Here is a 27913-nt window from a genome sequence, read left to right on the forward strand (position 1 = left end):
TGGTTGCTCCCACACAGTCGTCATTTCCCTGACAAAGTCCGGGGGAAGAGGTCTGAGCTCAAATCAGAATGATGGGGAGATGTTAAGCCATCTATGTATCCAGCATCAAGGTTATCGGATGCTTGCACTCATAGCAGCTCCACACTATTATCAGCACCTTGTGAGGACAGCTGCTGTGGTGACACCCTTGCAGGCTGCACTGAAGGGGCCATCTGGCGCTCTGTGCCTGATGGCGCAGCCTGGTGCCCAGGCCCTAGTGGCGCTGTATGGCGCTCAGCCAGCTGGTGCATCAACCACTGTTGACCGGATGCCAAGGACAAATTCCCCTTCACCAGAGACGCCATTTTATTGCTAGAACATCATAGGTCTCAGACAGTTGCTGAGGAGAGGGTTGAGTAGCTGGTATCGAACCTGAGTCCGTGGACGCCTGGGAGGATGGTGTATTATCTCATGTAGCCCTATTCACCTTACTCAGTAGAGTATGTGATGAGAAGGGGAGACCGCTCTCCCTGCCCTTAAAGCTAGTGCATGATCAGGGCTCAGACATGTCACACACAGTGTATGTGCATCTTTCACTGGCATTCTACTGTTGCAATTAAAACAGTTCTGGAATCCAGGCATCTTTTTTTTTTTTTTTTAAACCTATATTAAAATATATAAATGTTATTATTAATATTATTATTACTTCATCATTAAGTATCATTATTATTTCAGTCACACCTTGACTTTAGGCATGAACCTGATAGCACTGTTACTGCCTGGTACCAGATATGGTTCCAGCAGAGGTGCAAGAGATGGTGGGCACTAAGTGTCTCACACTCCAGTAGCAGCACTAATCACCCTAGGTACCGACCCTGGTACCAGCGTTGATCACTCATCGGTACTGAGAATGAGATTGTTGGTACCAAGAGTTGCGCAGCACGAGATCACGTCATGTGAGGCTGCTGGAGTAGCCTATAACATGCTCGCAAGCAACTCCTTCGACAGAGGGAGAGCGGCGGCAGGCAGCGTTGATTAGCTAGAGAGATGTCTCTGTAATCTCTTTCCTCCCTAGAGCAAACCACAACAACAGATTACTTACCTCAAGTTGAATTTCAAGTTGAATTTCAAGTGGAATTCTGGTACCAGCGTTGATCTCTCACCGGTACCGAGAATGAGATTGTCGGTGCCGAGAGCTACGCAGCACGAGATCACGTCAGATGAGGCAGGCTGGAGTATAACATGCACGCAAGCAACTCGATAGAGGGAGAGTGGCGGCAGTTTGTTACACAGGATAATTATTCCACTGCGGAACCAACGAGCCCAGCGAGTAACTTCTCCTCGACAGAGGAAAGAGTCGCGGCCGTCCTGCAGGAGAGTTCATGCACGCAAGCAACTCGATAGAAGAGGGAGAGTGGCGGCAGAATCACAGTGAGCTACTGAACGGCGCCGAAGGTGCCTGTAGCAACATTAGAGATATAGCTAGAGAGATGTCTCTGTAATCTCTTTCCTCCCTAGAGCAAACCACAACAACAGATTACTTACCTCAAGTTGAATTCCAGGTGGATATGCGCCTCGGGGATTCCACGAGAGGTAGCTTCACATGCGAAAGCACAAGCTACAGGGAGAAGCCACCGTTACTATAAGCGGCGATAGCACACCTTAATAAGGTGGGGATAATAGCCTGATAACGATAGCCTGGAGAGGGGCAACAATAGTCACCAGCTCTCGGACAGCTAACTGCCAGTAGGCACCTCGTTACCAGTATCAATTCGTACCTTATCAGATCGCGTGAGGGATTAAAGAGGACGAAGTATGCCGCGCTGGGACTTATATACTGTGTACAGTAGCGCGGCATACTCACGTGATGAAGTTTTGATATAAGTGTACCTCAGAACTCGCGCATGCGCGGATTATATTCCAGCCCCTTGGGCTAGCCGTCTGGCAGCCTTTCTTGAGTGAAACAGAACCACACCTTACAGAGAAATCCAAAGCACAGCTCACCTTCTGCTGGGCCGGCTCACTCGCGGCTGAGTTCTGTCTGAGTCTCCAGCCTGTGTGTAGCTGCTGTTGGCATGGGGAGATCGGCCTTGGCTGCCTTCTCTGTAGAGTGGCACAGACGGCCGTAGCGCTGACACCACCAGAGGCGGGTTGCCAGGTTGGTGGTGAGGGTAGTGATGGTGCTGGGGTTGGTGAGGGGGCACCACGGGGTGGCTGTGGGCAGGGAGGCACGGCCTGGTCTGCTCCTGTACCCCTCCTCCACAGCTGCGGGAGCACTCTGCCCAGGGCCCCCAGGAGCCCCATGAGCCAGCAGGTGCTGACCCCTGCTGGCTGGGAGAATCATGATGGGCCTCGGGCCTCTGAAAACAACAAAACAAAATGACTTAGAGGAAAAGCAAAATGCATAAAACATGATGGCTGCTATCAATACTGAGGTTACCCAAAAAGAGAAGTGAAGGCTTTAAAAAGGTGGCAGATGGCTATTGTAAGTATTTAGTGTATGGAAGTTTGCTGTACGGGCTTCATTTTCATTGACTACTGATTCATAAGAAACAGCAGATGGTTGAGTTGTAGTTTATCACCTTCGCACAGGGTGAAAAGAATTCACTCTTCCACCTTCTGAGTGTTCACAAGGACCAAACACTCGGAGCAGGCTGCCTCTCTGTATTTCAAATGAGACAATTCTGCAGCCAACCTAAGGAGCGAACAAAGAAGAAACCTATTTGACATTGCTTTGAGTAACCTATACCCCAAATGGCTCCAGATGGCTATCCTTGCAGTTAGTTTACTTCAGGGAGGTTTTGAGGATTACTTACAGTAGTTCACTCTAATGGCACATTCAGGCCGACTGAGAACCATGCCCGTTCCCGCACCCAATCTCGCACTGGCCTGAGCATTCGAGAACCAGAAAGTTGGTTCTAGATGTGAAGTAAAAAATACTTGTTTACTCTCTGCGAACTGTGACACCAACATGGCATCAGAAGGTTCATCCGGGTAACACAGTCTCGTGAGGAAAGGTTCATAGACCGGTATGAAGACGAGTGGTTTGCACTTTTGTGCCGAATGTAACTGATGCGGGCACTGTTCTGCTCAGCCTGAAAACTGCATAAGTGACCAAGCCTGTAGGAACCATGCTGATGTATAGTTTGTGCACAGTGCAGGGAGTCTGATAGATGAAATACACTACAATGCAATATAATATTCAGCACGATCAGTGTTCCCCAGACAAAGGCACTGATTTATTCATCAACTCAAAGCTGTGAGTCTTTAAAACCCTGTTGTGTGTGTGAGCATCTCTATTCACCAGCGCTGATGGGCTGCACAGGGTTCATCATGGTCATCAGCAGGTGATGCTCTGGCTTTCACTCCCTCCTGTCTAAACTTTCTTTACTTTGATTTCAATACTGCCTCCCTCCATCCATCTATCCAACCCCCAAGTAGTGTGCCAGAGACGATATCAGAGGATGCTGCTCTTCTGTCTCTCTTCCCCTCCCAATCTCTTCTCTCCTCTTTTCTTCTCTTCTCTCTTGCTATCTGTTCTCTCCGTTCTCGTCTTCTCGCCGTCTCCTCTTCCTCACCCTATCTCTTCTCTCCTCTCTCCTGTCCTCTCTTCTCTCCTCTCCTCTTCTCTTCTCTCGCTATCTTCTCCTCCCCGTCTCCCGCGTCTCCTTTCGTTGCGTGCCAGGCCGCTCTGCGTGCCAGGTCATCCGTTGCCGTGCCAGCTCTGTTCTGTTCGGTTCTTCTGAGTGAGCGTGGGCGCGGAAATCAAACTCTCGAACTCCCTCCCTCCCCCTGCGCCACTTTGTCTGCATTCATGAGCGGCGCTCTGAAGAAGCGCTCAGCGGCTGCAAAGCAAAGTGCGCTCCGGGAAAGAAGAGAAGAGAACGGGTCCTCCCCTCTAACTCTTGGATCTTTGGCTGTCGCTCTGGAGAATCGGGTAAGAGAATACCCCAGTGGTGTAGTGTGTGTGTGTGTGTGTGTGTGTGTGTGTGTGTGTGTGTGTGTGTGTGTGTGTGTGTGTGTGTGTGTGTGTGTGTGTGTGTGTGTGTGTGTGTGTGTGTGTGTGTGAAGGGTGGCAGACAGAGGGAGCTGGCACAGAACTCTACCGCTGTCTGTCAGCAAGCCACACACACACACACATGCACACACACAGACACACACACACACAGCACACACACACACACACACACACACACACACCATGACAGGCCAGGGTATTCACACAGCGCCCCCCCCTTCCCCCTCCTTTGCCCTCCAGACTGCTGTCAGCCTTTGTAACCGGAGTCCAGTGTCATCCCCGAGGTCAGCCGAGGGTTAAGCAGCTGGACTCCAGGGAGAGGAGTCAGGCAGGCCCAGTGCCAGGCCTCTGTCTCTCCCCCCTGCATGCAGCAGGAGCAGGCTGGGGGAGTGGGATGGGGAACCATGACAGGGCCCTTGGGGATGGCATTGGGTGTTGTGTTGTGATAAAACCTACCTGTCGAGCTGAGCCACTATTACAATGCGCTACAGTAGCAGCCCCTGGGGAAGGCATTGGGTAGCCACATGCATGTCGAAATGAGCTACCAACCAAACTGAGCTTCCAAGCCTTTACAATGGGATTGGGGTCTGGGTTTGGGCTATGAAACCAATAGGTTTGCCGTTCACAAACATTTGTGCTGTGAGGGGGGGCAAGATGCTAAGCAGCCAATCAAATCATGTGAGTGCATTTCTTGAGTAACAGCAGTTTGCAAACAATCATAGGTTGCAGAGGGATCCTCAGCTGCACGCACAGACAGGAATGTTTGCATACAAGAAACCTATATCTTGGTAGTTCTCAATTCAATGAAGTGTTCCCCTCTTTACAGAAACCCGGTGCTGTCCATTAACCCCTTAGAGCAGCACCTATGTTATAACCTTACTTTCACCAAAAATGTAATGTCTATGTCTAAATCTGAAGAGTTCAGATGCAAAACCCCCTAACTCCATTTCTGAAGACCTGCACTTCTGTATTTTTAGAGAACCCCTTTGTTGGTTTGGTTTACATTCATGTACTTGATAATACATATAAATAGTTATATTACATAAATAAAATAGAAAAAATATGCACTTTTGATAGCTTTGTATTAAATAAAAATGACTTAAAATTATTTTCTGAAAAGTCACTTAGGGGGTTTTGCATCTGAACTCTTCATCTGTTACTTAAGGCTCTCGGCACTGTCATAGCAATGTCGTTGTGATGTAGTAGAGTATTTTCAGCAAATAGTGAATAGGCCCGCCGGCGACCCCATTTGCAGTAAGAGGCTACTTTGTATAAAAAGCACAAGGTTTAGTCAATCAAAAGGGTGTATAAGTGGGTGAGGTGGATGGTCCATCTGGATAGAGTCCCTGGAAATGACATTAGGGTAGCTGGTCCTTTCCATCACCCAGTTAAACACTATGTTCCACAGGGAGGTTTATCCAATCACATGAGTGGACGATTCAGTGGGCGGGCTTACGTGAGAGGACCCTTGGGGCAGCATTGGATAGCTTGCCCTGTCTGTCACTCAGTTACACACTGTACTCATGAACGGTGTGACGCTTTCCATGTGCGTTACGCCCATTTGTGGGGGGAAAACAACCCATTCAAGTCAAGAATTGATGATGTTGGGGTTTAATAAACGAAAGATACGGACCTGTAGACTAGCGTTGTTCACGCGCAACATGCCGAAAACGTGTTGTGTTGTGTTGTGACTGAAGCATGTACTGTGTTCATTTAGGGTAGCAGATGTAGCATGTAAGTTGATGAGACATTCGGTTTGTTTTCACCCATAAAGGGGCGTAATGCACATTTAGGAGCAAAGTACCCGGATGACCGTTCATGCCTACGGGTGAGTTCAACCAGCGACAATTTGCTACATTTTGCTCTATCTTCCTGAATACCCTTCTGCAACCTTGTTGTTATATTTCAGGCATATTGAACTTGGACATTGCTTCACACAGAGGTCTATAGCTTATCACCATGGAGTATGTGTGAGGCGGGCCTTCATGAGAGGACCCTTGGAGCGGCAGTGGGTAGCTGGTCCTGTCCTTCACCCAGTGAAACAACTAAAGCACTAGAGAGAGGTAAGACCAATGGTGAGGGTTTCCCCTCCACTCCAGTCAAGGTCCAAACCATTGGCATATTTATTTACTGAGTGGCGCGTTCCTCTGATTCTTTTGAACTCCAGGAATGAAGGACGTGATGACAGGCCGGCCCCCCTACCCCTCCAGACCTCCAACACTTTCTCTGCTGGGACGATTAAATTTGTGTGTGTGTGTGTGTGTGTGTGTGTGTGTGTGTGTGTGTGTGTGTGTGTGTGTGTGTGTGTTTGTGTGTTTGTGTGTGTGTGTGCCTGCGTGCGTGCGTGCGTGCCTGCGTGCATGCGTGCGCATGTGTGCATACCACCGACCATTGGTGCATACACATGCATGCGTATGTACAGTATGTGCATATGTATGGTGTGTGTCAATGACTGTATGTGTGCCATGCAAGTGTGTATGCCGGTATGTATAAGTGTGCATGTGTGTGTGTGTATGTGTGTGTGTGTGTGTGTGTGTGTGTGTGTGTGTGTGTGTGTGTGTGTGTGTGTGTGTGTGTGTGTGTGTGTGTGTGTGTGTGCGTGTCTGCATGCGTGCGTGCGCGCGCGTGTGTGTGTGTGTCGCCTATGTATACATGTACAGCCCATCCCAACAGGCTTATCCAGCCCCTGGGTACACACACTCTCGCTAGCAGGCAGCATGTTTACAGGGCGAGATCAGAGAGAGCCCTGTGCACACTTAAACAGCTCTGTGGTCCAGCACCTCCACTACTGTAACCACCACCTCCGCAACCACCACCACCATCACCATCACCACCACTACCACCACCACAGCAGCAGGCAGCAGGCAGCAGCTGGGGAGGCAGGGGGTAGTAAATCTGGCTGACCCCCAGTGGAAGCCACCGCTGTGGGATACGAAGTGTGGCAGACAAGCGGCCCTGCACCGTAAATTATGTAGTGGAGAGTTGAATGTAACATTTACGGTGTTGATTACACTTTCTAGGTGTTGAACTAACTCTGGAAAAATGTACTCTGGGAGAATAAGTAAGTAGTCCAAATTTATGACCCTGCAGTATGTGTCGGGACATGACTCTCAAGGCAGAATCTGAAAGTCTGAGTGCGGGTGATCGTCGGATATTATGTGTGGAAGAAAGGGAGAGGAAGGGGGAAGGAGGAGAAAGGGTGGGTGGGAGTAGAGGTGTCAAAAACCTGGTTCAGAAGTAAAATCCATGCCGCAGTTTCATTCCAACACAGGTCATGTCCTGTGATGTTACATGTATACCATGTTCTTCTTTAAACGAGTCTTGTTCAGTGGCTGCAAGATTAAGTTCAGCGAAAACAGATATTGTAGGTACAGTAACGTCACTGAGTGACTGGTCTACCTGTCTGGAGAACTTATCCCAATCACCTGATTTAGAGCTGGTTGGATCAAATTTGTGTCTAGGTTTTCATTTTCAGCATCCTGGGCTTGTTGACACCTCTGAATGGGAGCGTGTGGTGAACTTCAAACACTTACCCTGTGGTGATCTGAAGAGTGCTGCTGGCAATACAGAGTCCTCAGGCTGACGAGCATCAACAGTATGGAGACTCTATGAAAAAATAAATAATATTGCAACAGTCAGAGGCGTCGCTTGTTGAAAGTAAACATAGGAAACTACCTGGGCCCCCCAAGGTCATGACAGGGGCCCCAGAGTGAGATCTAATAAACCTTCACTCTAAGCAGTGGCACACCAGTTTGCAAGAGAAGTTATGTTTTTTTCCCCAGTGGTCGGTCTCCAGCTGTAAACGGTATGTTCCCAACAGACTCTGCATACAGGTCTGTGAAGATTTCTCATTCCTCCAGTCAGAAGAGTTCAGTTGTAATCAACTGAACTTTTACGTTTTTTTTAAGGTCCCTCACTACAGAGACTTATTCAGTGAACTTCCTCAAGATTCAAGATAAAAAACAATACATTAATTGCCATGTCAGCACAGATAATGGGAATTTGTTTTGGAACATCCCCAGCACATCAAAGACATACAATGTTGCAGTAAGTAGGATGTCAGTTACAGTGGAAAGTTTGCCTTCAAATATGCATGCAGCTCCATCGCAAGGCAGCCTCACCTCATGCACCCGGGTAGAGGTGTCCACATACTGGCGGCGTGCTAGAGAAGGGCGCTTGGGTGGACGCTGGGATGTTTCTGGGTGCATACACACGGACAGACCACCGGTGCGTGCTCCCTCTTCCACTTCACAGAGAGGCAGAAATAATAGAGGCAGTCACAGCTTTTAACTTTTTTTTCTTTTTTTAAGAGCGTGGCATTGGCGCGCTGTAAATGCTTCCACACATCAGTCTTTGTTATATGGTAAAAACAGAAAAAAGATTCTAGGAGGGTGATATAAGTTCAGAAGAAACATAAATCAATTGCACAGTAATAGACGCAATATTTAGCCTATATTCAAATAGTAATAGTAATAGTTACCTTAGTACTAAGCAAGTGCAAACTAGGCTGATATTAAAGTAACATCTATGCATAGCCTATATAACATTAAATACTTAGTATACATTATGTTTGCATTACAGACCATAACTTCTTGAAATAGTTTAAAGTGCTCTGAGCTGCATATTAGTGATTCATGATTTCACACATCACCCCAGTGCTTTTGAAAACTGATAAATCAGTGGGTGGGCGTAAAACAGATGTAAAATTGTGTGGCTACTCACAATGTTGACGACTGAAAATGCCAGGGGGCACAGATTGCGGTGAGGTGAAAGTCCAATTGTTTGTCCAGGTGAAATGTCAAACATCAAGAACTTTCAGGCTTCATGCTCTTAGTGCGTAAAACTTGATTTTCGCTCTAAAGCAGGTTGTCACGATCAAGTCAAAACTCCCCAAAGTCCATTTTGAATGGAAAAAGTCGCATGCACAACTGGTGTGTTGCCAACAGAACCCTCCGTCGAGGAATCTCGATATTCACTGAAGTCTAGCAACTATTGAAACGAACTAAAAAAAAATGCAATTAATGTGTCCAAGTCAACACCAAAAACCACATAATTCCCAACGAATTAGACAGGCAGAACTCCCCATCATTGCCCCGCTCACAAAGTTTGATGTGTCCTTTGCAAAGTGCATCTCGCTCTGTGGTACCCATTTGTGACAGTTCACCGTCTCCAACATGGTCAAAGTTGCGCTGAGAAAGTTGGCGCATTCGGGAGAGGAGAGACCCTGCTATCAGAGAGGACGTTCCCAACGCAAGTGCGCCCTGTCCGTGATCCTTGTGTGGCAACCATCCAGCGGTCTTATTGGCGCCTCGAGATTCATAAATTAGAAGCACGGCTCCCTTTACACCCAGTGCGCAGCGCCAATAATCCTCCTTTATGGTCTAGCTTCCATTCATTGCTTTATCTGTTGATAAGATCCCGTGTAACAACACTGTCCAAAACTTTCAGGAATACTATCAGGAAACTTTCCCTCCCTTCTCATATGCACTGCTGTCCACTGATTGCTGTATTTCAGATAAGGGTAAAAATGCAGTGAGTGCGCCCTCTAACGTTTACCTGCCCGTGTGCGTCTGGGCGAATGTGTATGGAGACCGATACTTGGCACGGTTCACGACACGCTAGCCTGAGCCAACTATTGCTATTTCAGGCAATATTATTCTAAGCAGCGTTGCACATTCACGAGACGCAGGCAGACACCAACTAAATCTCTGCCCCCAGTGAAGGTAAATGCTGCTGACTGGCACAGAACGAAGCCACTCCTTCACACAAGGGATGGTCGCCGCCGGTGGAAATATGGCACGAAGCAGCTTTCACCATGGAGGTGAGGGGGGAAACATGTCGAGGCCCCGCCAACTAAATGTGGGCCGAGAAACAGGTAGCAACGTCACACCCTAGATTCCACTAAATGAAAGAGGCACGTAGGGGCCAAACCAAAACCAGCGCGTGGCAGCCCAGCTCAACTGAACTCAGCGCAGAGCGTCTGTTGTTAGTCACAGCTCATCAGTTTGAACAACCAAGCGTGAAGGACACGGCTTCTCTCTTTCACTTCGTCACAAGTAATGTGGTTTCAAAGATCGTTAGTGTTTTGTTTCTACCGGTGATAAAGCAACACCGTGACACGTTTTGTCTTCATCTGAGGTATCGTATTTTATTAGACAAAATATTAGTTCATTTTGGAGGAATTACAAAGCTGAGCCTACAGGTATTTGTCCATCAGGAATAGGCTGTCACAAAATGCCCCCATGTTGGTATTTAAAGGTGCAATGGGTAGTTTTCCATGGGTCGCCTATAGGTTGGAAGTGGCACTGCCTCTCAAGCTATTCAAAAGACGTCCGCTCCTCCAAACTTGCTAGCCTACAACATAGGCTGTGTAAATTCAATTCAAAAGTACTTTTCATTTTTAAAAAGTGATTTTCACCAGTCACTGAAATGATTTGATGACAATATTTTTACCTGGGAAAAACAAAAGCCTGTTTAATGTTGTGTTGAGGTATAACTTTTAGAACCAGTAACCAAATTGGTACAGATCTTGCATTCATTCATCTAGGCTAGTGTTGGCGTTGGGAAGCTCTAGGGGGGCGTTGAGAAGGATACAACTGAGAGGGGGCAGTACTAGTTGCCATTGGGGTAGTCCATTTATTTTTTTAGTACAAAGGAGGGCGTTGTCAAGCTTATGATGAAAGTCAAGGGGGCGTTGGGAGGCTTGCAATGAGGCCAAGGGGTCGTTTGTTCAAAAAAGGTTGAGAACCACTGATCTAGGCCCAATTGCCTACAGTAGGCCTATGTATTCATAGGATGCAATGCTTGCGCCTGAACCCTGGCCTTGCTAGTGTGTCTGTGAGTGAGTGAGTGAAGTGGGTCCTGTTCTAGCTTTCCTGGTAAATCAGGGCTTTGTGTGGGAGATTCCAGCTTTGTTCTTCTGGCCCTACGGAGTCACCTAATTTCACGGTGCAGATTTTTACGCTGCAATGAACTTGCTAGCTGCATAGCTGACACACTGTCCAGGCGTGACATTTTGCCCAAGATTTCACGGGCTTTATTAGTAGAGAGAAGCCCAGAGTGCCTTCCTTTAAATCCGGTTATACGATCAACACCCACTTGTGTATTTTCTGTTGTGTCACTGCTATACCCCTGCTGTCATAACACGTCCCATGACAACAATGCTGATTTGGGTGCCAGAACTTGTGTTTAACTACTCTGTTGCAAAGGGAAGACCGCGGCAGACTCGGCCCAATTAAAATTCTTAATGGTCTAGTGTTTGTGATGAGCCATTTGAGCTATACAATTGGCAAGGGCTCCCTTGCACGGCACCGTGACTCCAGATGGCTCGGCACAACACAGAAAACACAATATAGCCTAGTTCTGTGAACCAATCCAGTGAAAGCTGACCCCTGACCATAGAACATATCATATGCTCCAAATTGGGATCCTTCTAAACCAGGCATGTGGTTGGACAAGCCAATCTTGGTTCCTCGTTATTGCTTTAGAGAGGGTTAGTGAATTGGCTGTTGCTTTGTGATAAGTCATTGCTATAGGCCATTGGTGGGGAACCTATGTCTCTTGAGGGCTGTTTACGGGCTTTGAGGCCGTTTTATCCGGCCCCCGATATAATTTTAATGTTATGCAGCTTCACATGAAATATGAAATATTTTGTTAAGTTATCTTAGAAATTTAAATACAATTAAGTTATAGTCAGGGTAGAGAAGGTGGGGTCTGTTTTAAAGGTGCCTGCCTTCAATATCTAGGCCTAATAGAGCAGGGGGAGATCCGGGTTTGTGTTCATAGTACGGCCCTCTGAGGACTTTTACGGCCCTAGGTTCCCCACCCCTGCTGTTGCTATAGGCTATGGTTCATGAGATTTCATATGGTCCATTCCAGCAAGAGTAACCCCCCCCGACACACACACACACACACACACACACACACACACACACACACACACACACACACACGCACACACACACACACGCACACACGCACACACACACACACGTATGTGCATTTATTCAAACCCACCTGGATTAATTGAAGTGGCTGTCAAACCTCCCAGTTGAAACTATGGCTTTATTCTCTTTTAAAAAAACATTACTCAAGATGTGTTTTTTTACCTGTGCGCTTATGTAGTGTATGAGGGTACGACTTTAATCTGCCAACATGAAACGGCCAGAGGCCATACGCAGCATACCGCAATATATCTTCAGGTGTCAGCTGATCAACTTTGTTTTCTTTTCCGTTCAGTTCAGTTCAGTTCAGTTCAGTGCTGTTTTTACACAAAAGGATTTAGGTGAAAGCCGAGAGTGCAAACACAAGAACAAAACCACAACTGTCTACAGACTTTCTGTACATACCCTCTGCCACAATCGTACAATGCGTTTTACTGGTTTTAATCTGCTATGACTTGGGTGGGGATCATCCTTGTTAGACACTTTGATATACGAGTTACCCTGAAGCTGAATCATTGAGAATACGCCATTCAGTCTCCTACTTTTATGCGTTGACAATGTGCTCATTGAAATCATTACACAATAACATAAGCAGCGACACATGTTCAACAAAGCACTTTAAAGCCCTCGCATCAGTTTCTGTGAATGCAACAACACAGTAAAAAAGACCAGACACAGGTTGGGCAGCATCCTAAAAATGGCTGCTTTTGTAATTCCATACAAAGGTACACGTAAAGTGGAGAAATTAGGTGTGCATTGAAAGAGTGGAAAAATACCTTCAAAATTGAAATACGGCCCTCTCAAATGAGCTGTGTATACAATTGAGTGAGGATTTAATCACAGCACAAAGGAGGTGTTACGAGGTTTCTAGTCTAGACTCAGTTTTTTAGACAAATGTATAGGTTACTCCCAGCCTTTGTCACCTTTGTTGGGAATTATGACAAAGCCTTGGTGTGATTGAAGAGGGACTGGTGGTAGTGATGAAATCTACACCACACTATCATATGCCGATCCTCATAATGGATGACACAAAAAATCAGACTGTAGTGCCGGCAACCGAAATCATTGAAGTGTTTCAACAGAGAAGCTGTTTAAGCTCTAAAACTTGGATAGAAATCCACACCTACAGAATGTATGCAGCGGTAAGCAGAGTTAAAATTAGGCCCGAACACTCAAGCTCCCTCTATTGCAGTATTTATAGAATTGCGAGTCAAATATTCACAAATATGTTCACAAAAGCTGGGTGCCTCACTGACCATTAATTACACTGGAGACTGAGGTTCAATTCTGAACCGAGGTCCTTTGCCATCCCTTGCCCTCTCTCTCTCTCTCTCTCTCTCTCTCTCTATCTCTCTCTCTCTCTCATTGTCCTCTCCTAAATAAAGGCACAAAACCCCAAAACATATATTTAACCTGTATAGGCCTACCTGTAAAGAAGGGCCCCACCTCTTAACAAGTGCCCATTGAACCACTGATCTCATCCATAGAAATAGTGCAAGCACAAGACTAGTGCTTCTGGACATTGCTTGTTCACAGGGATGGCCATCTTGTTCCACTGTGCCAGCAGGCTATCACAATCCTAACAGAAGCCAATTTAACTACTCACAAAAACCATAGAAGTAAATTTCATGGTGGTGGTACCACTAACACGGAGACCAGAGCCTATATGGACACGGGGACGATTTCTTGTCCCCTGTACTGCGGATTCATTTCTGCAACAATTATACTGCCCTACAAAGCAAATAGGCAGTTACTGTAAAATGACTAAGAGGTGTAAGTAGATGTATACGGACATGTGGCTGTTTTGTTACTTTATATTACCAAATTATTTGCATAGTCATTTTATTTAATTTTATATTTTGATATATACACTGTATGTTAAGTCATAATGACTCAATAACAGTGCAGTTACTACCTTTTTGCTTCGCAGGGCAGTAAAGTAATACCACAGTAAGTGAAGAACAGTCTCTCTGGAGACTGGTAGTGGTGGTCGCAAAAAACTAGTGCCCATGTGGGCATGACATGTTCCCAGGAGCAGCCATCTTACAGCTTTACTACACTGCACTGCGGAGACCATCATCACTACACTCTCTCTCTCTCTCTCTCTCTCTCTCTCTCTCTCTCTCTCTCTCTCTCTGCCACCTGCTCGCTGGGCTCTCTCCTCCTCCGTGCTCTCAGGGGGCCGTGAGGAGTAAACATTTACTCAGCTCCAGGGTGAGCAGGGCTATACGGCTGCATTACTGTCAAAGACTGGCAGCTGGGCCCTCTCACTGTACTGTCCTGTCCTGTCCTGTGCCATGCATCCAGGCACTTCGCCATTACGCTGTAGGTACTGTACACACTGATGCTGCATGTGGCTGACATCTCTGCTCTTGGCTCTATGCAAACAGACACATAACAGACATGCACACACACACATGAGTAGATTGCGGACTAACACATGCACGCACACATAGATGGTATGGATTTGTGAGATGGAGTGTTTTTTTTAATATAAATCATACTTAGTTTGTTTTGTAGTCCAGCTGAACCATAATTTAACAGATATATATTAGTATCATTAAACATTTTCTCTGTTTTCCTTCCATTTCTCCATTTACATTTTTTTTCTTTACAAGCACGTCACACACACAAACATGGTACAGTGTGTTGTGTTCCCCTTAGATACAGCAATATTGTTGTGTGTTTTCCAAAGGCCCTTCAAAAGAGGAGCACGGTGATCAGTCATTCACACAGGCGCCATCCTCCCCTCCGCCCCAATGCGTCTCATTCTTCATTATTAATAACTCTGTGTGTGTGTGTGTGTGTGTGTGTGTGTGTGTCCTGGGGCTTTTTTCCTGCTCTTCTTCTATCGGAGGGATTGACTGGATTAGGGTGAGGGATTCCTCACTGACAGTACACGTCTTCAAGCATCTGGGTCCCGAGTGAGCAGGCATGGCTGGCATTAATTAAAGACAGTCCCTGAAATACACACACACACACACACGCACACGCACACACACACGCGCGCACGTACACATGCACACATGCATGTTTGCTCACACACACACGCACACATGCACACACACACAAACACACGTGCACACTGCGCACGTACACACGCACAAATGCTCATGCATGTTTGCTCACGCACACGCGCGCACGTACACACACATACACACAGAGAATGAGAGACGAGTTCAGTACATGAAAGAGAGACCTAAAAGTGCTAAAGAGAAAGGGACATAAAAATGCAGCTAGAAAGAGAGAGAAGTAGAGAGAAAAAAAAGACAAGTCAGCATTCAGTGTGACAAAAAGAACACACAGATTGTTTTGCTTATGAAAGATTAATGTTCAACCATATCTTCTCCCTGGCAGGGGCATAGCATGGCCAGATGGCACAAGGCCCGCACACACACACACACACACACACACACACACACACACACACACACACACACACACACACACACACAGGCAGAAAAGACCACACAAGCACACAGCAGAGACGGGATCATTACGCACACATCAGTATATCAGATCGAGAGATGATGTTTCTCCCACACGCAAACCCACACCCTGTATATGTAAAGGATACGGGTATCTCGATGCACTTGTCAGGTTTTACTGACTTTACAACACACACAGGCAGACACACACATCCCACAAACTGATAAACTCACTTTATTGCCGGGATTATTATTCATTTCACCCCCATGTACTCCACCCTGTCAAACATTCATATGTCATGGGTTGAAATATGAGGTCTTTGATATGCTTAACACCCAGAGCCCTATACATCATCATCACACACACACACACACACACACACACACACACACACACACACACACACACACACACACACACACACACACACACACAGGGAAGCCGACAAGGGGGAAAAAGGGGTCAGTTGTTCCGGGCCCAGGGAAAGGGGGGGCCCATATTGGGTCCTCATTACATTAAATGTATTGGGTGGGTGGCCCTTTCAGAGGACTTTGTCCTGAGCCCAGCCAAAGCTGTCAACGTCCCTGCACACACACACACACACACACACACACACACACACACACACACACACACACACACACACACACACACACACACACACACACACACACACACGAGTAGAAAAGGTGAAAGCGGATAAAACGCCTGACAAGTGAGGTCTGACTTCCTGTAAACACTCTCCCTCCCTCACAGTCATCTGATGGGTGATTGAGTGCAGTGGATTCCTCTAGCTCCAAGGTCATGACATTCACAGGCAGAGCCTCCATTGTTGCTTGCTGCGGAGCCTGCTCGGTACCAGTGCTGGAATCTCACCCTGTACAGACTGATCTCACAAAATGGAGTGTTTTATTTTACTCAAATGCATTTTATGTGTTATTTTGACATGGGTTCCCGCTCCATGTCTCATTCCATGAGTTCTACATGACTTTCCCTGACCATAAAAAAGAATTTCCATGAGCTCTCGTAGAACTAAATGCTAAAAATATTGATAAGAACATCTAGTAGCTCTGTGGTCTAGCAGCTCTGTAGTCTAGTAGATCTGAGATTCGTAATAGCCTGCCTGTCCAATTGCCATTTTCAGTGAACTATCTCGTGCATTTGCAAGGCATGTTTGCCTGAATTAAGAAACTTATTGGATGTTACGGGAAGTTTTTTTTTTTTACAAAACAAAAGCACAATAGTGTTCAAATTCCATGATATTCCCTGACTGCATATGCAAAAATGCTCAAATTCCATGAATTTTCATGACTGGAAAAAACTATTGAATTTTCATGATACTCAGGAATTCCATGACCAGTGACACACCTCATGTGGAATAAGCTGTCCACGCACAGTGAATACAAAGGTCTATTGCCAAATGAAAAAAATGCTAAAAAAAAAAAAAAGCAAACAAAAAGAAGAAAAATGTAGAAGGAAAGGTGAAAACTGTTCAGTAGCATGCAATTTACTGTATATGCAATCTCTTGATGGCGTGCAGCCCTGCTTGGGGGTTTCTGCTTCTGTCTGTTCTATACACACAAACGCAGGACAAAAAAGTTTAGAATCTCATCATTCTCATCCTGGGAAACTAAAGGGAAGCAACAGTGAGTTACCACACACACACACACACACACACACACACACACACACACACACACACACACACACACACACGGCTCACATACTCAACTCAGGGATGTAGAACTAACATCCGCAGCACAAAAACATTTGCTTCACCTCTCCCACTAATGTAAATGGAAGCCAGCTGTAAAATGAGCTGGAGACACATTTGACATGCTCCAGAATACAAACTGGAGCCATTTCCCGGTAATTCCATTAAAACCCCATGTTGAGTTATGTCACGAGAGAGAGAGAGAGAGAGAGAGAGAGAGAGAGAGAGAGAGAGAGAGAGAGAGAGACCAAAACGGTGCATATGGAACAATGCAGCTAGATGCTGTCTGCCTGAACTAAGTTCTACTGAAGGGAAGTCAAAAGGATGTAAAGCCTCATTATGTAAGAGATGTTGCTGCCTTGTGGGTCCCTTTCACTGGGGCCAGCTTGCCATTAACATGCTGTAAATAAACATGCTTGTAGAAATCTACCTCATAAATGTAGCCTACCTCATCCTACAGGTAAACCTTTTTTAAACAAATGACTTTGTTAATATTCAGAAAAAAACACCATTTAATGTTGTTCTAAATAAGAAAACACCCCTATATGCACAGTAAATATGCAGTGTCATTTCAACACTTAGCGAGTCAATTTAACATCTTTTAGACTGCATTTGATTCCAAAGTACTGCCTAAATGTTCTGATTTTTTTACTGTGTGTCTAGTGCTTGGGCAGACTGGATCGTGTATGACATGTCACTCACGAAGCAGTGAGTGAGAAGGGAGGAGTATTGCCATATCACCAGGGAACCATTAAGATCATAATCTGTCATGTTCTCTTTCAAACAAGAACCATTAACCTTCACCTTAACCTGTTCTGACCGGAATGTGAAACCTCTTTGGAAAACAACAATAACCCAAGTTTACACACCTACAAAGTACATAGATATTATATATATAAAATATCTATAAGATATTATATATAAAAAATATCTGCATTACATAGATATATGCAGATATTTTTAAAAACGGATATATTTTGCCCTTTTACACCTTAATCCCGTTTACACACTGCATTCTGATCACAGCATCTGGAGAAAAAAAATCACCATTGTGACAGGTGTGTGGTAGAAATCTGTGGGTTTTAAAAATACCCGTTCAATGGAGCTAGAACTTTGTTTACGTGAAAACAAAAGGCCCAAATTCCAATTCCAATTTCCTTTGTCAAGGTCAGATTGTCTATTTTCAGAATTCTTGCACACCTCCTTTTGCCAGGTCAGGTGCGTGTGGAACCACTGGGTCACCAATGTAGAGACAAAAAAGCTCCCACACACTGTTCACATTTGCAGAGTTTTTACTTGCGAAGTTTCGGTCTAATGATTACGGGAGCTTTTTTGTCTCTATGTTGGTAAGGTCAGATTGTCCCCAGGTTCAGACAGACTCTGCTCCCAGTGTGTGTATAATACGGTCTATTCTGCTACTGGCTTATAGCACCATCACTTAAGACTCTGTAACATGACTCACCAGATGAATGGGTTCCGCCTGAAGCTCACCAAGATGACTGGAAACACACATACAAGGCTCAGGCCGGAGCCAGGTTATACATGTAGATTCTGCATCAGTGTTTTTTTTTGCCCCATCACTTTAGATTGTGAAGTAGCAGAGGGGTGGGAAGCAGAAACGCGTGTACTGTAAACCATGGTGATAAGTGGTATGGGGGTGTTTACTAAACACATCACTTTGCTAAGCCAGCGCCACTTTCCACATCCTCATTCTGTCAGCTGGACTAGGGAATGGAAAAGTAGAGAGGAGAGGAGTTTTTTTTTCTTACTCAATAATGGACTATACGGTACAGTGAGGTTAGCGGCATTATAGACAACTTGCTCCATATATACTGCAAAGCCACAGTGCAGGGAAGGGGGTGGGGGGCACAGAGTGAACGTGAGTGAGGGGTCGAGAGGGTGGAACTGTAAACACAGGAGGGAGAGATGCCCCAGGGGAGCTATATATCGCTCGCACCTGCTCTCTCCCCTCCCCTCTCATTATGGAGCAGGTCAGAGGTGGCTACCTGTGGGTTTTAACCAAAGAGTTACTGCAGGTGGTGCAAGCAATCAACACCAGCGTTTAAAAGGGAAACCAGTGGGTGGGTTTGGGTGTAACAAGATGGCAGATATGGGTTGAAGGCCATGGGTGGATTTCAATATGCGGGCTACCGACCTCCCACTTGCCTCCTCATGGCCTCGTGATGACATTACTGACAACAGAATTGTATTTTGATGTCTCGCAAAAGCTCAATGCTAATGTCATTTTCTCATTTGCAAATGGGATGGTGAATGAAGAATAGTCCCCCAAATATTGTTGTGACTAGGCTGACAGCGGGGAAACTTATGGGATTCTTCACGGAGGTGGGGCATCAGCGAAACGCGAGGCCACAAGCACAGACCGAGGAGGGAGTCTGCATATTGTAAACCACCCCATGAGTGCTGATTTTTTGAGTTCCATTTTGGTATCCTGGTCAAGAGTTAAGTTGTACTTGGGCAACTGGACTTCAGTTCAGTTCCCAATGACTAGTCTTTATACAAACAGATAACATATCATGACCAAACATTAGTGATTGGGTAAAATCAGATTCCAACTTTGAGTTGGACCACCACTAACCAACCACCACTAATTGTTCCTCAATTCCACCATTGTGAAAATTAGTACGAGGGTATGGCGAAACCAGGCTGTCACATTGTAGCCATACATGTTAAATCAGTGTGCCCAGGATTCTTGAAGACTACCTGCCAGAAATTCTCTTTTCTAATTTCTAATGTTCCATTTTCTGAGAGGCAGCTGATTAACTCTGAAAACAATTGACCCAGTGTTAACACTCTCCCATTTTAGTTTTTTTGACTTGCATCTCTGGGTTTCACCACACACACACATTCCACATCATTGTAAAATCATATCACCAGTATGACAATTCGAAATTATCATCAGTTATCAGAACCAGATGTCATCATTGTCATCTTTTTTTAATATCAAGTAAAATACAGAAAAGTCCAAGAGAAAAAAAAAAAAAACAGAAGTGCAATTAGGGTGTCTTTTTAAAATCTCTCTTTTTGTGTCTCTTTTTTGTCTACCCTCCTTTTCTTTCAGTCAGAAGAGGCATGAATGAATGAGTGATGACTCAGAGAGAAAGAGAAAGAGAGAGGGATGGGCTGGGGAGGGGAGGGGTGAACACCTTGGACTTGACAACTCAGGCAATCAACTCCAGTTTCATTCAAAGTCTAAACCACAGAGAGGATGTTGGTCAAGGCATATCTCTTTTTCTTTTACGTTTCTTTTGCGTATTTCTTTCAGTTCTTGCCATCATGCGAAGTGGAACTGCCCTTCCCAGCATCCTCTATGTTTCCTAGAATTCAGCTGGACAGGAAGTGGGGCGTGAAGCACTGATAGCGCGGCGTGATCTGTACATTCAAGGAAACAGCGGAGTGACGGAGTACATTGGTGTGTGTGTGTGTGTGTGTGTGTGTGTGTGTGTGTGTGTGTGTGTGTGTGTGTGTGTGTGTGTGTGTGGGAGCAATCAATGAAATGTCAAAGAGTCATGTCAAGGCCAGCTACACTGCAAAAGGCAAGGTCTTGGGCATGGACTGGCCCAGGGACAAGGGGTGTGTGGTTGGAGTGTGTGTGTGTGTGTGTGTGTGTGTGTGTGTGTGTGTGTGTGTGTGTGTGTGTGTGTGTGTGTGTGTGTGTGTGTGTGTGTGTGTGTGTGTGTGTGTGTGTGTGTGTGTGTGTGTTTGTATGAGAGTATGAGTGTGTGTGTGTCATGGGAAGTCTTACTGGAATGTGACAGAGAACCTAAGACACTTTCAACAGTCTGACAAGGACCAAGGCAAGGTCACGCGTGTGTGTGTGTGTGTGTGTGTGTGTGTGTACTTTCATGTACACATGTGTGTGTGTGTCTGAGTCCATCAGTGTGTGTGTGTGTGTGTGTGTGTGTCCATGTGTATGTGTGTGTGTGTGTGTGCACTAAGAGGCAGCAGTACTACGGGACTGCAGTATGGCTCTGTTGGTTTGCGAGTCCTGTTCATAAGGGAAGACATTAGGGCACCATCCTTGACCCATCACATCTCTTGACTTTGTCCTCCTCCTCGTCCTCCTCCTCCTACCTCCACCTTTTCCTCTATCCTTCCCTTCCACCTCCACCTCTTCCTCCACCGTGTTTTTATCCTCCTTTCCTTGGCCTCCTCTTCTTTCCCCTCCCTGGCACATCCACCCCTTCCCTCTTTTCTTCCTCCTTCCCTCCACCTTCACTCTGTGGCCCCTTGCTTCCCTCACTTGCTGGGGGCCATGAGTCTGCTGAGGCAGGCCTGTGGGTAGGTCTGAGCCAGAGGAGTCTGAGGGCTCTGAGAAGTCTGTGTCTGTGTGGCCCCCCCTGTCGAGCCTGCGTGGCCCCGGGCCTCCAGCACGCAGTCCCGCACCAGCTCCACGAACATGGAGGGCCAGAGCTTGTGCAGCGCCTCGCGCTTCACGCTGGTGTCCGCCGTGCGCCGCACCACCCCCTCCACGAACGACTGGGCCAGGGACTCCGCCACGCCCTCCTGAGGACGCACGGGGAACAGACACAGAAACAGAAAGATAGATGTATGATTACAAACACAAGACGCTCTTACACATGTACACATATGAACAGAAATGCATTAAACACACACACACACCTGCAGATAAACAGAAATGGAAAAATGTAAAAAAATGAAAAATTGTACTGAAATGATAATGGGTGTGAGAAATAGTATGTTCTGAGAGGTACATACAGTATATATAGTGTGTGTGTTCTTGTGTGTTTGTGTAGAGTAGAAGGCTAGCATATGACTTAGCCAAAAGGAAAGTGTATATACAGTAATATAGATATGAACACATAGATGTGAATGTGTGTGTTTGAGATGGAAGAGATGGATATGTGTGTATCTGAGTACCTCTGGTCCATCGCTGTTGGTGTCTCTGTTGGGATAGTTGAAGAGCGCCCGGCTAAGCCCCTCCCCCAACAACCGTCCATTCTCCTTTAGTTCCTCCCCTAGTCGCCGCCCACGACCCTCCAAGAGGAACTGCAGCTGACGCTTCCTAAAGACGCACGCAACCACACACACACACACACACACACACACACACACACACACACACACACACACACACACACACACACACACACACACACACACACACACACACACACATATAAACACACACACACACACACACACACACACACACCAACATGTATAAGTGCACACCACAAGCATATACAGCACAGTACACACATATTTGGTTACATTGATGCCACATGCCACATACGGGTAAAGCACATACAGTAAAGCACACTACATTTACCACCCATCCACACGCACGCACACACACGCACACGCACACACAAAAGAAGAGGATACTGTAGGTATATAGGTCAGGTGTAGCGAGGGGCTAAGACAATAATAATGAGGGGGGATGGATTACGTGAGGTGGACTTCTTTAAAGGTGGCCTCACAGCGAGGCAGCACACACACAAGATCATGCATTTAATGTAGAGGGTAACACACAAACACACAAACACACACACACACACACACACACACACACACACACACACACACACACACACACACACACACACACACACACACACACACACACACACACACACACACACACACACACACACATGCCAACCTCACATACACTTATACCCATGCAACGCACACAAACAGTGATATTCCCATAGCTTCGAACACACACGCACACGCACACGCACACGCACACGCACACGCACACGCACACGCACACGCACACGCACACACACACACACACACTATGAGACTTTTTTTCGTACTAGGTAAATAGGGCAAGATAGGTAGATGTAGGGATAAGAAGGCCATGGAAGGTGTAGAATGCTACTATGCATGTGCTAAAGAACTGGCTAGAGAGAAACCGGGGCCTACATGGCTCAGATCAGATGCCTCCCCAGGTGAAAAAGTGGTTCAATTTAGTACAATAAAAGCACGACTGAAGTGTACTTAGCATGTTAAAAGCGCACTCACACTTTTTGTGCTAAGAAAAAGTATGTTTACAATATGCTTATTTAAAGTGTACTTAAAATTAGATGTAATTAAGTTGCTCTCAAAGAAAGTACACTTTGCCAACCATACGTAAAGTGCACTTGGAAGATGTTTGGCTAAAGTGTATTTAGAGGAATATACTAATAGTGTTCTAATAGTGAACTTACTAAAAGTGTATTTTTTAATAACATATTGCAATTGCACTTTTTTAAGTGCACTATGATTATACTTCACCCAAATGACTTCGAAGTGTGATTTTCTATAGTGCGCTTTAAAGTAAATCACTTTAACATATTGGAAGTATACTTTTTCTAAGTGCACCATGATTGTGCTTCATCCAAATATATTCAAAGTGTGCTTACACAAAGTGCATTTACCCATCATGCACCATCATGCATGTACCATCATGCAATGCACTTCTTGGAGCTCAATTTCTCAAACAGAAAGCCATTGACCTCTAAGGAATATCTTTGGTTTGCATGAAAATATTACTCATTGTTATATTCTGCGTTTATTGTAGGGTTTTTTTTATTTTAAGTGGAACACAAAAAAATGACCATGTTCCCACCGTCATTACGATGGTCATGTATATGTTCTGGTATATATAGGCTCACACTTCCCATTGTGGCAGGTAAGTCAGAAGTAGTTGACCAAATAAAAGATGCTGAATCTAAGTGAGTGTCCAAGTGCAGAACAGTGGTACAAGATGGAGTTGAAGTGATATGTGTATCTGAAATCTCTGTCCAGATGTACAAAGACTATTAATGTCTGTCAGGCTATGCATGCATATCAATAAAGTGACCTCTGGATATGTTCAATGTACAAGCTCTGAGTGACAGCATGTATTGTAGTGTTACATTTAGGCTATGTTATTTCATGTAATTGGGAGTGTACTGTAATTGGGAGTGTATTGTACATAATTACAATTATGCAATTGGGAGTGTACTGTAAACGTACTTCAAACATACCTGTTAATATATTTACAATACTTAATGATGTACTTTTTACAGACTTAAAGTGTTCCAATGTAGTCCAAAGAAGCATGAAGTTAACATACTTTTATTGAACTTCAAGTAACAACAAAATTTCATAGAAGTGTACTCCAACACACTCTGAATGCCATACAAATGCATGAAAAGTGTGTTTGGAGCATACTTTCAAAAGTATGCTCGTAGTGCACTTGAAGTTGTCCAAAAGCGGTGCCAATTTAGCATCCTCAGTGTGCTGCAAGTGTGCTGAAGTACTGCTTTAGTAGTGATCCAGCGCACTAATAGTGCAATGAAGCGCACTTTAAATCGCCGAAAATAGTACACTTTGTACTAAGTACGGTCAAAAAAAGTACACTTTAAGTATATGGGTTTTTCACCTGGGTCCAGGTTTAAGACTGACAGTAGAATTGCCTAATAATGGCAATGGTACCACACACACACACAGACACACACACAGACACACACACAAAGACACACACACACACACACACACAGACACACACACACACACACACACACACACACACACACACACACACACACACACACACACACACACACACACACACACACACACACACAGGAGTCCATATAGGTCACTTGAGTGGGTGCCTAATGAGGGGCCAAGGCGAGGCTCCCGGGAGTATTAAGGTTCAGGATATATTGGAGTCACTGGACCGCTCCCATTCTGGTACTCTAATATGCCACCCGCCAAATACGCGCACACGTGCACGCGTGCGTGCGTGCACACACACACACACAGACACACGCAAACACACACACACACACACACACACACACACACATACGCGTACACACACATACGCACGTACGCACGTACGCACGCTCGCACGCTCGCACACACACGCACACACAGCCCTGATGCATTCAAAACAAGCACACAGACACACGCAAATACACACACACACACCCCCTGGGGAAACCCGAGCCCACGTGTAGTCGTGGAGCATGTGCATTCCTCCGTGAGTGCCCCTAGTGAGCCCCACACAAAGACACCTTTCACAGGGGGGACCTGACCTGACCAGGGAGGCTCCCCTATGCTGCTATGATCTTCCACCAGGCCACTAGACTCCAAACTTGACCCTCCTGTAAAAGTACATCTCCATACTCCTCACAGGCACAATTCACTCTGGCTCCATTGCAATGAAAATCTACAGACTCCAAACTGCCCCTCCTGTAAAAGCATTGTACATCCACGAAGTCAGGCTCAATCGACTCAATTAGAATCTACAGAATCAAACTAAACCCAAAGAGGAGATCCACACCTGCCTCACAGGTTCAACCAAGGCTCCTTGACTACCATCCATCACTACCACTGCAATTCAAGTCTACAGACTCAATACTTTACCCTCCGGTGAAAGTCTGTCCACTCAGTCACACTCAATCCAATCCAACTCCACTGCAATGGTAAAATCTGCAGACTCAAAACTCTTAGTGGTGGGCATGTGAATGTCAAAGGCAAAATGATGAAATGATTATAGCAAAAGCACTGTTCACTGAAAATAAAGCCAACCGAAGTCCACCATTGTCGATTTTTCCATTTTCTCTAGACTCTTATCCATTCAGTCAGACTCAATCCACTCCAACTCCTCTGTAATTAAATTTGATCAGACTCAAAACGACCCTCCTGTAAAAGTATGTCTACCTACTCTTGACTGGTTCAATCCTCCACAGCAGTTTAAATCCGCTGTGAGGATTGGCCATGTATTGTAGTCAGTTAAATTGAAGGCAAGAAAAGCTGTACCTAAAAAGAAGCCTTTGAGGTGTGCGGGCTCTCACAAAACTTTGTCAAGTTAAGTTGAAGGCAACACCTTCTTCTTCTTTTTTTCATACAGTATGATACAGTATGGCTTGACCTGACATGGTATGATGCAAGTAGCACATGAAATAACCTCCCTCCAAAGCCTGTAATCGTGTTTACAAAATCTGCAGCCCTCCTGTTGTGTTAATCCTATCAGGTTAGGGGGTGAGGGTGGCAGCTGGTAATTTCCTCTCCACAGGAAATTATATTTCAGTTGTTTCATGAATCTCTCTCTTGATAGATGTATTCATGGTAGGTAGTGCTTACACTTGCCAAATATTGTATTTAGAGTTCACATGCACAATTGTGTTGACAAAGGGGGAAGGGTTTGGGAGGATGGTGGTAAAATTACATGATAGTTGAGTTCTTTTCAATTTTCCATCAACCACCGGAAAATATTTTCCACAATCACAAAATCCTGCCAACTTTTTATTCAGCCATAGAAGTAGCATTTATTTGGAAATAAGGGCCTCAATCAAGTACAAATGTAGAACTACTTGTTGATGTTGCCAACCTGGCTAAGCTATCTTTGTCCACATAGCGTGCCTCTGAGGGAGGGAATGTTATTTTTCTCCAGTATGTCTTTAAGGCAGGTACTGTAGCAATATGTAATTGGCCCAGGTAAGATCAGGGAGAGGATGTACCAGGAGACAACACTGTCATATCTGTCAACATTAATATTCCCGAGGGCACCACTGTGCAAACATGCCTTAAACACAGAAACATACACACGCGCACGCACACTCACATACACGTGTATGCATGCACGCACACGCACACACGAGCAGGCACACACGCACGCACACATACATACAAACACACACACTCCACTCTACGCCAGACCTGGTGCCAGGGCACACACAGAGAGACAAGGCTTCAGGCACAGATACCTGTTTGGACCAAACAGGCACAGATTGTGTGTGTGTGTGTGTGTGTGTGTGTGTGTGTGTGTGTGTGTGTGTGTGTGTGTGTGTGTGTGTGTGTGTGTGTGTGTGTGTGTGTGTGTGTGTGTGTGTGTGTCGTCTTCCGTTTTCCACAGAAGTGGAGGCATTAACACTTGACATTAGCCAGAACGCACACACACGCACGAACGAACGCACGCAAGCACGCACAACACAACACAACACAACACAACACAACACAACACAACACAACACAACACAACACAACACAACACAACACAACACAACACAACACAACACAACACAACACAACACACTTCCAAATCCAGATCAAAATACCAAAGCCTGCAGTCTGTTACAGTAATTATTAGCTAACCTCTGACTAACCCTGGCAATTACACCTGATACACGTCCCCCAATGCATCCTGGGAGGAGGAAGAGGAGGAGGAGGAGGAGGATGATTATTACTATATGCCTCCAGACACGCTCCTGATAATCATATAGTGAACTGACGTCCCTCCTTGCAGTAACCCTGCTGGCACTGATCCATAGTCACCCACCCGGGGACGAATTAGGTGAACAAGCGTCAGAACAATGACAACGATGCTGCCGCAGCTGTGTGTGTGTGTGTGTGTGTGTGTGTGTGCCTGTGTGCGAAACACAACCATACTGTACACAAAGATGTGGGCGTACACACACACACACGCACGCACACACGCGCACGCACACACACACACACACACACACACACACACATGCACGCACGCACTACATGAGTGCCCACAGCTGGCAGTGAGAGTGCTCTGGAATGCCTCGCTGGCAGGAAGCGAAGCCCTCTTTGACAAGTGTTGAAGCCCCATCTCTCCTCAACTCTCTCCTCTTTTCACATCGCCACCCTCTTCCTCCACTCTTTCAATACCATCTCCACTCATCTCGTCTCCTCTATTAATTCCCCTATTCCTGTACTCCTCTACATCACTACACCGTTCCACTCTCCTAGCATCTCTTCACCTCTGCTCTGCTCCCTTCCTCTCTTCATTCCTGTCTCCCAATCTTCTCTCCTCCACTCTATTCTGCATCCTTCCCC

The 27913-nt window shown here is 45.7% G+C and overlaps 2 protein-coding genes across 3 annotated transcripts in view; both read right to left on the minus strand.

The window, feature by feature from the left end:
* Positions 1-8233, minus strand: part of adamtsl7 (ADAMTS-like 7) — a 116209-nt gene extending 107976 nt beyond the window's left edge. Inside the window, exons 1-3 of the mRNA XM_063188222.1 lie at positions 8119-8233; positions 7531-7603; positions 1984-2339 (exon numbers count right to left, since the gene is read on the minus strand). Coding sequence (XP_063044292.1) covers positions 1984-2339; positions 7531-7603; positions 8119-8147 — 458 coding nt within the window. The 5' untranslated portion in view covers positions 8148-8233. The remainder of the gene's footprint in view (positions 1-1983; positions 2340-7530; positions 7604-8118) is intronic.
* An 11784-nt stretch (positions 8234-20017) lies between these two features.
* Positions 20018-27913, minus strand: part of LOC134438617 (leucine-rich repeat-containing protein 49) — a 95917-nt gene continuing 88021 nt past the window's right edge. For both annotated transcript variants that reach the window (XM_063188227.1, XM_063188225.1), the window contains 2 exons: positions 21983-22127; positions 20018-21607 (listed from right to left, as the gene is read on the minus strand). In XM_063188227.1, coding sequence (XP_063044297.1) covers positions 21341-21607; positions 21983-22127 — 412 coding nt within the window. In that variant the 3' untranslated portion in view covers positions 20018-21340. The remainder of the gene's footprint in view (positions 21608-21982; positions 22128-27913) is intronic.

Source organism: Engraulis encrasicolus, chromosome 22, assembly GCF_034702125.1.
Source record: "Engraulis encrasicolus isolate BLACKSEA-1 chromosome 22, IST_EnEncr_1.0, whole genome shotgun sequence".
NCBI classification, from domain to species: Eukaryota; Metazoa; Chordata; class Actinopteri; order Clupeiformes; family Engraulidae; genus Engraulis; species Engraulis encrasicolus.